This window comes from Choloepus didactylus, chromosome 6, assembly GCF_015220235.1.
Source record: "Choloepus didactylus isolate mChoDid1 chromosome 6, mChoDid1.pri, whole genome shotgun sequence".
Classification (NCBI taxonomy): Eukaryota; Metazoa; Chordata; class Mammalia; order Pilosa; family Megalonychidae; genus Choloepus; species Choloepus didactylus.
In genome coordinates, this window is record NC_051312.1 from 78,678,422 (window position 1) to 78,688,975 (window position 10,554).

General features: G+C 34.7%; 1 protein-coding gene across 1 annotated transcript; it reads right to left on the bottom strand.

Moving 5' to 3' along the window:
• Positions 1–8,326: 8,326 nt before the first annotated feature.
• On the bottom strand, positions 8,327–9,283 carry LOC119537016 (olfactory receptor 52N2-like). The gene has a single exon (XM_037839651.1). It carries the CDS (start codon positions 9,281–9,283, stop codon positions 8,327–8,329), a length of 957 nt encoding a protein of 318 aa, XP_037695579.1.
• Between the last annotated feature and the right edge of the window lie 1,271 nt (positions 9,284–10,554).

The following is a 10,554-nucleotide window of genomic DNA, read 5'->3' on the forward strand; positions in this document are numbered from 1 at the left end:
AATGGTAGATAGGTGGAGGGCATATTACTTTCTCTACCAGCAATTGCTTTCTGTATAGAAGAGAGAGAAGTAGAGTTAGAGAGCAGCTAAAGTGGTGTAGTTTGGAAAATCTTACCCCCAAATGTCACAGACATTATTTGTAATCAGGTTTTTATTTTTCAAGCTGTAGCAACAGTCTTTTAACAGTGACATACAAAAATAATGAAACTGTACAGTCTTACCCTACTTGATATTCTGTTGAATACCTTATCTAAGGAAATATCCTTACTTTTCACACTTCTCTACAGCATACCTTCTGTAGTCAATGCATTCGAACAAGTTATGTTCTGGGCTTCAATTTTCTTCCTCCTTCCAAGAAGTCATTTCTGCTGTCCTCCTAGTTTCTTCCCATGTTAACTGTACCTGAATCTTGTCACTAAAATCATGTGGCTATATTTAGATGAATACCCTAATCTGACCAGTCATTTTCATACTATCAGCAGTCTAACTTTCCAGTTTTAAGTTTTCAAACATTAACACTTTTACCCTGCCTTGAAGAATGTGAAGAACTTTTTTCTCCATATAATATTTGTCAATAACGTCTCATATAAGTTGCTCAATATCATAAATTGTAGATCCTCAATCAAATAGTTGAATGGATCAATGTTTTAGTTATGAAGGATTTGGTATGACTGATACTTTTGTCTAATGTCAATATCATGCTTTTTTCCCTATGTGAAACTGCAAAGGAAGTTCTTCACCAGGTAAAACATAAATATTTACATTTCTGTATCATTAGCAAGTTTATTAAATTTTAGTAAAGATTTTATTAAGGATTTTGAATTCAATCAGATATAGCATCCTTTTCTTCCGGATTCTCTGTCTTCTTATTGTTTCTGTGTTTTAGTTCCGTATCCATTGTTAACATCAGAATTAGAGCCAAGAAGCCCTGAAAGTTCTAAGGATTGATGACTGTGCTATCTTAGTGTTGATAACATCTCTTTCATTATAACTGGAGAGGGACTCAGGACAAAAGATATTACCATTTCTTTCGGTTGTTATTTCTTAGAGAAATAGTAGAAGGGATTACATGATATTTGAAGGAATTTACAGATTCAGGAGTCTGTGAAAAAATTGAAGCTTCCTACTGGTTAAAATACTTCTTTTACTTGAAAAAAGACAATTGGAGTAGAACCTGAGCTCTCCCAATTAGCAGAGTCAATGCCAAAGACCTCTGCCCTCCGACAGGGCTAGGTAGATACTCGCAGGGTGCTGGCAAGCATTACGTGGCTCTGAAGCCACAAGGCACTGGTTCCTGCGATTTGAGCATTTTGTTAATTACTGTTGGTGCTGTCCTGTGCTACTACCCTTGGTGCCCAGAAGCCACCTTGGAGAGAAGAAAATGCAAAGGAACTACAAGTTTCAGAGGATCCTGTTCTCTGATTCCTATGCTGACTGTGAAATAAGCTATCCCTTACTATAAGGGAAGTCTCAAAATCCATCTCCAGAATTGTCACTGCATGAAGAAACAAACTTCTTAGGAGTTCTTCAAAATGTGGAATCGCATCTTCTTACATAGGGTTTTAATTTCCCTGAGGAATTTCTAGCATAATATCCCATGTCGATTGAGTCTTCATGATGAGATGTTTCAGAGAGGTCTGTTTGAAAAGGAATAGACTTTGGGCATTGTGGAAATATATCTTTTTTTTTTTAGAAGTTTTTGCATAGAGAAAAAAATCAAATGTAATGCCTTTTCTGAAATGGGAAATGTGGCCACCAGGTCTGTTGATGATTAACACACTTTTTCAAAAGTTATTTTTTCCTAATTTAAAAAGAAACACATCCTCAATATAGAAAATCTAGAAACTACAGTCATGTTTAATAAAGAGTTGGAAAATCACTTTTAATCCCACAGCAGAGGATTAATCATTGTAAAAAAAATTCTGTATTTCTTTCAATCATTTTATAACTATGTACAGTATTCTGTTTTCTTTTTTATAAGATTCAAACCAAATGGAGATTTGTATACTTCTTTCCATTCTGTAGTTATGCCAAATTTAATTGGGCATTTCATTACTCTTGAATATTTAAATGATTTCTAATTTTTGCTATCACAAATAATTCTAAGAATATTCTAATCCACTTTGTTAACGTCACTGATTCTTCATGTTTTCTTGTAACTCACAGAAGGATTAAAATCACGTGGAAAAAGACATGAGCAATACAATTTTGTTGATAAACTTGGAAAACATCTACATAAAATTTGTATTTATATTTATTTCCATACACAGTGAGTGGACTGTCGCTCTGTAAGTACTAATTATTATATGCTTTCTTCCCTCTGGCTAGACTGGTGGGACTACTGTCCCATTTTGTTTTAAATTTAATTCAAATCGCTTCATTAGTACTGATTATGTATTTTTTTCAAACATTTTTGTCAATGGTTTTTCTCATCATATGATTATTCATCCACTGCCTTGCCGATTTTCAGGGGAGGTGTGTTTATTTTATTGATGGCTAGGTGCTTCTCAATAGTAAATATGTGAACCTATTTTCTGTCATAGTTGTCAAGTATTTCTCCACAGTAGTCAGCTTTAAATTTTATTAGTATCTTATTTTATTTTCCCTCCCTCTTTTTGGAAATATAAAACAGAAAGCAAAAGTTGCACCACTGCTATAAATCACCTCTCAGCTTTCCCCTCAGATATAAACACTATTAAAGACTAAGGTCTGGTGCATATAATTCCAGAAGTTTCCTATATAAGACTTGTAAAATATCTAATATGTCACCCTTTTACCATTGTTGTTATTATTTCATTTAGTTTTTACTGTAATATTATTAGAAAGGAGTACAAAGACTCCCAAGGTGAATACATGTAAAGAAAACTTTCATTTGCATATAGAAGTTTTAATTTGTTCAAAACAGTAGACAGTTTGGTGGTTCCTCAGAAAAGTAAGTCTAGAACTACCATATGATTTGGCAATCCCACACTAGGTATATACCCAAAAGAAATGAAAGCAGGGACTCAAACAGATATTTGCACACCCATGTTCATAGCGGCATTATTCACAATTGCCAAAAGATGAAAGCAATCCAAGTGTCCATCAACTGATGAATGGATAAATAAAACATCGTTATACACATACAATGGATTATTCAGCTGTATAAAGGAATGATGTATTGATGTATGCAACAACATGGCTGAAACCTGAAGAATCATGTTGAGTGAAATAAGCCAGGCACAAAAGAACAAATATTGTGTGATCTCACTGATTTGAAATAATTAGAATAAAGAAATTCTTAGAGTCAGAATGTAGAATATAGGTTACCAGGGGTTGAGGTAGGGATAGGGAATGGGAAATTAAGGCTTAAATATACAGGGTTCCTGATTGGAATGATGGAAATGTTTTGATAATAGACGGTTGTGATGGTAGCACAACATTGTGAACCTAATTTATTATCTATCTGTGATTAAAAGGAGAAATGTTAGATTGTATATATGGCAACAATAAAATTTTTTAAACAATTCACGGAACTATACTACACAAACAGTGAACCCTAACATGAACCATGGACTATATTTAAAATTATAAAAATGTACTATCATAAATTGTAACAAATTTTCCACATCAATGAGAGGTGTTAAAAATAGGGTGTTATATGGGAATCCTATATTTTATTCATGATCATTCCCTAAATGAACATGTTCCCTAATATAGAAAAAAATACAAGAACGGGAAACAATAGAATACATATAAAATTATTTTGATAACTAAATCAATGCAACTACATTACAAAAATATGGGTGGATCTCCATGTAATTTCTTTTCTTTTAGATCTAAAAATTTAGGGAAATGAGAATTGGGATGAACTTTTGGTTAAGTATAGATTGGGGCTTCTTAATCTGTGGTCCTTGTTCCCTAAATTTTTTTTTCAGTTACATCAGGAACTTTTTAAAGAGAGAGGTGACAGGTCTGGGTGGGGACTTATAATCTACCACTTTTGCTCATGAATATTTCTATTAAGTTTAAGCAGTAACATAACTGGCCCATTCCTAAAAGAACTAATTTTTTTTTCAATTCCAGTTTTCATGAATTTCATTTTTAATTTTCAAATGTTTATGTAAGAAGTGTATGATGGGCAGTCAAAGGTTTGCTTGATTTTTTCCATGTTTAGTCACTTTTTCCAGTAGTTTATTTTGAGAAATTATTTTCTCAATGTTCTGCATTACACTAAAAATTATTATTCTAAAATAGAAAGCTTCTGTCCTTCATCTGTTTAATACTTTCCATTGTCTCTCTCTTTTTTTTACCATGGAGTCCAAAAATGATGTTTTCAATTCCTTAAGTATGGCATGTTAGTTCCTTCAGAACTCTGTGCAGGTTGTTAAACCTTCCTGGAATAATTTATGTCTCATATCTTACTTCCACCTCATTAATACCAGCTTATTCTTCAATATCAGTTTAAACACTAATTTCTTCTGGAAGCCTTTTCTGATATTTGTTATTTATGCCTATGACATTAACATGTACCAATTATGCAATTGTGTTTTTCCTTTATTTGACTTTCCCTCATCCAATTCTTTCCATTTTATCCTAATTTCATTTTAACACTTAGGATTTTAGAAGGCCTATTCAAAACAACCCTATCCTTTCCTCCCCAGTTCAGAGCAAACTGAATCAAACAGGAGGCAAGGAATTTGAGACCAAATGCCAACAATTTTATGATATACAGCTGGGAAAATAAGACTTTGGCTCTTCAGCCAAAAAGGCTTGATTATAATTTGCCCTGATTGAGATGAGCTGGCTCATCCTGCCAGTAACATAGACAAATGCAAGACTATACCCAAGGAGCTGACCACTGACTGCGTCAATGTTGCCCTCAGCCCTCAGAAGTAAATGCTGTTAAATACTGAAGTCTGGTGCATATATGTCCAGAAGTTTCCTATATGACTAGTGGAATGTTAGTCCAAAGAAATCCCTATGACTTAAGTATTAAGAAGTAGAGAATAATTTTACCTCCGAGAATCTCCCCTCTTCCTTTCCTTAAACTTATTGTTATTTGTTCTTGCTCATAGATACCGTATCTTGTACAATGATGAAGTGATCAAGTTGTGTTAAGCCCTCTGGTATTTTCATTTATCCCCTCCTCCTCCTTCTTCTCCTTCTACCCTTTTCTCTCTTCCTCATTTTTCCTCCTTGATTTTACTCTCTTATGACCCTAATATTCCCTGCAGTAAATGCAACCAGCATTATTCTAACTCTACGCCAAGGTGCAGTACTTTTTCTTAGGCAACTGTTCTTTGAAAAATGCTCCATTCCACATATACAGCAACTCTTCCTTCCAAGAGCTCCAGCACAACTTTGCACCCCCAACCCAATGCACATTTGCCTATAAACTCTTTTTGCCCTATTGCTATCTAGGGGTTTAAAGTGTGTCCAGGTGCACGAAGATAACATGATTTGAATAAAGAAAGCTGTGCCTTGACCATCTAACATAAAATTACCACACAGGTAGATAGGTGCATCTACCCAATTATCTAATTTCTACAGATATTAATTGCTCCAAAGGAATCAGAGAAATCCCAGAGCAATATCAATCCTCTTTTCTCTTCTCTGAAATGACTTTCACACCTCATCTCAGATATAGAGGTCTTTAAACTCAAAGTTCTCATCTCTAATCAGCACACAAAATGTTAATTCATCCTTGTGCAATCTTTTCCATTTTTAACTTTTTCTATGAAGTTGCTTTGGAAACAGCTTTAAGTTTTCTTGAGAAAGAATAGGAATCTATGCTTTTTCACATCAAGATAAAAGGTAAATGTTTTAATTCATTGATACTGGCAGACAGAAATCAGGGAAAGAGTGGGATAAGATTTCAGTTATATTTTAGTCTGAATTTTGCCAATTCAGTAAAACAAAGACTAACTGTTAGTAGATACTTGACATATGTCAACTGTTCTCTCTGTACTGCTTTTGCTTTGTTGTTTGTTCCATTTTCTTTATCTCTGCACATCCACATTTATAACCAAAAAGTGGTTGGACAAATAGTTCTGGAGATTCTGCAGGAGCAAGATAATTTTCACTTTTCTTTGTATTACCTCATCATTCCTTCCTGTATGTTCCTTTGGGGAACATTAATAGCCCTTATAGTTTGAAAGGAAATGCAGTTCAAGTAAACTGAAGTTTGAGTGTGAGTGTCTTTGTGTGTGGTATTTTGTTCTAGATCCAATCAAACCACTTGGGGTTGATGTAGTAGGGTTGGGTCGTTTTCACCAAGCCCACAGAGCTCTACTCACAACATGGCCTCTTGGGCAGGAGACGGAATTTGGAACAAAGTGTCTTCTGTCATTTCTTTCTAGACCTCTCCTCTCCTCCCCTCCCCTTATCTTCCTTTCCCTTTCATCCCATCCCCCAACTAGAATAGCAAGCAGGATTTTCTTCCATCAACATCTACTTTATAATTCTTTTTAAATTTCCCAGAAATTCTGGTCTGCTGTCCTAATTCAGTTGTGAATTTTAGCCTTCAGGGCTATGATATGTCATGATTACCCATAACTTTTTGAGGTTGTAATGGGGACAGTGACATAAAATGAATTTGAAGTTGTTAGGTACTTCAAATAGACTAATTGTTGAATGTTATTTCTTCAGATTTTTAAGCTGATGTTCCAGTTTTACTTTGTTGCTGTCATTCCTGTTGTCATGGCCCAACTCATCCCACCCCACTGCATAGGCCTGTTCATATTGTTATTAAAATTTAATGTTTTAAGACTCATCCAGTCTTGCTGTTTGTATAGCTCATATTCTTTATCTGTAAAATGGGATAATTAGATACATCCTATGATTTTGATCTTAAAGTTCAAATAAATCGTATATCTGATAATATTAATTATTTAGTACATAACAAATTGTAAGTGTTTAGTAAATGGCATTTTCAGAAAAGTGATTTCTTGATCTGTTTAATATGGTTTTAATACAATTTCAATGAAAATACCTGAAGAAGAAAACTTACCAAATCCTAGAAATCATAATTCTAAGATAACGGCAATTTTATTGATGACATGCCACTTATACTACATGTTTTATTACATGGGATCACTTTTATAGTGTTAGTAGTTCAAAAACTCAGGTTTTCCTTCTAAACATTTGAAAATTATATTATAAAAATATACAGTATGGTTAATAAATCTCTCAACCATTTAACCATATCTAACATGAGATTAAAATATAACATTCCTATTAGCACATGATAAGAATTTAATTTTCATCAACATAACTAATATCTTACTTCCTTATATATTTACACCCATTTCCTGATCATTTTCTATTTATTACTCCAATGATTTCTGGTGTTATACTCTTGTGCTTTCTCCCTTTTCATGAATTCTTGATATTTCTGAATGCCATACTTATGATTCCTCTCCCAGTTTTTTTCTTTTCCAGTTCCAGAACTCTAAATAAGTATTCCTTTCTTTTGTCCCTTTCTTTTTTGTTCCTGCCTACTCAATTGTTTCTCCCTCTACAATAAAGACAGGTAAAGAAATCAAGTCCAGACTTCCCTGTTTGACAAAGTATATAGATTTTCTTTAAGTTTTCTTTCCTCTACTTATAAATACTCTCTTCAAAGCACTGGCAAATAGTATCCACTCTCTTTGAAAATTCTGCTTGATATTAATTCCAAGGAATGGTTCCCAGATTGTGGTGAACTCTGGTGATTTTATGTACTCTAGCTTCATTTGTGTATACACTGGTACATTTATGTGAATCTGTGTAATTGCCTGGGCAAGGAGCTGTTTTTTCTCTTTTTGTTACATTATACAATTTTCATACACTATACAAATATGAAATGGAGAGGAAGGCAAGACCACTAGAGTTCAGCACAGATATTCTGGGTAAGTGCTTTTTGCTTCCCTGCAACACGTGGAGCAGATTGCTTATGTGCCTTCCTCAATCTCCTGGAGTCTCTCTAGGTTATCTAACATACTTTATGCTTTCTGTATATATCCTCATAGTACGCAGTTCAAAGTGCAGTAATAATTAAGAGTTTTATATGAAGTCAGATATTCTAACTACTCCAATCTATTTGTCCTCCCTGTAAAGTCTAAATAAAGTTTAAGTTATGTGTGAAATGTATAGTTTTATCTTCCTATTTTCTTTCCTAATATCAAAATTAGAGATCTTAGATTAAAAGTGCTGTGATCATTTAGTGCATTTTATGTCAAAATACCCCCAGGCAATTTCTCCTGAAATGACCTCATGTTTGCTAAATTTTGCATTTGCTCTCTTCTTTTAGATATTTTTTCTTTATCTTTATTTTAAATATGGAATTCTATGTCATACATTTATCTCAATTCAAAATGTCTTTCTCTCTGAAAAACAATTTGATCACTCCTTCACGAATCTGCTTGGTCTTCACTCCATAGACTATTGGATTCAAGGTGGGAGGCAGCAACAGGTCGAGGTTGGCAATAAAGATGTGGATGCGGTGGGGTATGGTGTGTCCCCCAAAGCGATGGGTAAAGAAGTTAAAGAAGGCTGGGACATAGGTGATGACAATCGCACATATATGTGATGTACAGGTACTGAAGGCTTTGTGGCGAGCATCTGCTGAGGACAGATTCATTACAGCACAGATAATCATAGCATAAGACATGGAAATACAGAAAATATCAAATCCTCCAACCAATAATGCAGCTATGAGACCATAGACAGCATTAATCTTGACATTGCCACAGAATAATTTGGCCACAGACATATGGTCACAATAGGTATGATGGATGAGGTTGCCCTTGCAGTAGGGAAGACGCTTGATCAGGAACGTGAGTGGGATCGTGATCAACACACTTCGCATGAAGGTGGCAAGCCCAACCTTGGTAATTACGGCATTGGTGAGGATGGTGGAATAGCGTAGAGGGTAGCAAATGGCCACGTAGCGGTCCAGAGCCATGAGCATGAGCACGCCAGACTCCATGGCTGTCAGCATGTGAATGAAAAACATCTGCACAAGGCAGGCATTAAAGTCAATCTCCTTGAGACTGAACCAAAAGATGCACAACATATTGGGGACAAATGTAGTGGACCCAGTAAGATCTGTAAAGGACAGCAGGGCTAGGAAGTAATACATGGGCCAATACAGGGCCTCCTCATGGATAATGAGATAGATAAGCCCCGAGTTCCCTACCATAGCAATGATGTACATGAAGCAGAATGGCAGGGAGATCCAGATGTGTGCAACTTCCAGTCCAGGAATCCCATTGAGGATGAAGAATATTGGTGTCAGACTGGAGCTATTGGCCCCATACATGTTTGTCAACTGGAGCCCATATTGCTTTCAGAACCCAGAAAAGTGTGCTATACAAGAGGAGAATGGCAAAGTTATTTTCAGGCAGACACAAAAATGAACAAGTATTTTATGCTACACAAATCAGGATTAAAAAAAAAAAAAAGCAGTTCTTTGTACCCAAACTATGTTCTTTGATACTGTTGTGTATTCCTGAGCCTGCTCCTGAATCAAGAGAATGAAAATATAGTGGCAAATCCCTGGAATGGCTTGGTTTTATACTATAAACTCTGTCTACATGTACCTGCTTATATTCCCCGACCAGTTACTAATGCTTACTTTGCTCCCTTAACTGGTCTCCAAATTAAGGACCCTGTTTAATAATGCTGATTTTCTTCCCTCACCACATAATTGCCCTTCCTTCCAAAGTCCTTTCATAATCTACTGGGTTAGTCAGTTAAATTATTTGAGTCCCTAATTTTTGTGAAGGTATATCACAGCACTCAGCCTGATCTGTCTACAAGCCTATACCTGACATGTCCGGATTTACCAAGATAGAAATATCAAGGATAGAAATCTGACAGTCCAGACAGTTATATGATATTACAACCTATAAATCATGGCCACATATATTTAATATATCATCTCTAATTGTTTATTGCTTGTAAACATGAAAAATTTTTCTGTACTTAAATTTAACCAAGGACATTTTAAACTCTAATTCTCATGGTTTCTACTGAGTCTCTTGAAATTTCTATGTAGATAAGTATAGCATCTATAAATTATCATACAGTTGTTTTATTTTTGTCTCAATATCTATGAAAAATTTTGTTGTAAAGGTGGAATCTTTATTAATTTATTTGTTTGTGTTTTGACAGCAGTTAACTTCCCACCTCTTTTCTATGTTTTGGGGCATGGCTCTATCCTGAAATCTTTCCTAATTGAACGTGCAAGGACTGCAGGGTTGATTTTTTTTTTTTTTTTTTTTTTGAGAAAATTCTTCTTTACCCTGTATTTTTAAAAAGCCCTGCTTCCATCATTGCTTGTTTTCGATTATCAATTGAGTTATTTGTTTTCTAACAGTATTGCATATTTTATTGCACTTCCACAAATTATTTTAAATCATCTTCTGTTATATTTTAATCTCCTCCATATAACAGCCCCTTCTGAAGTTCTGATTTTGATTACTTCTATTTTCTCTTTTTATGATGAGACTCAGCCCAGGTTTTTCTATATGACTTTTTAACCATTTATTTTAACCAGTGGAAGACTCTTCAAATGAAGTCAGAAAAACA

What these genes read in the sequence shown, in the direction of transcription:
- LOC119537016 (XM_037839651.1), bottom strand. Translation starts at nt 9,283, where the DNA reads ATGTATGGGGCCAATAGCTCCAGTCTGACACCAATATTCTTCATCCTC.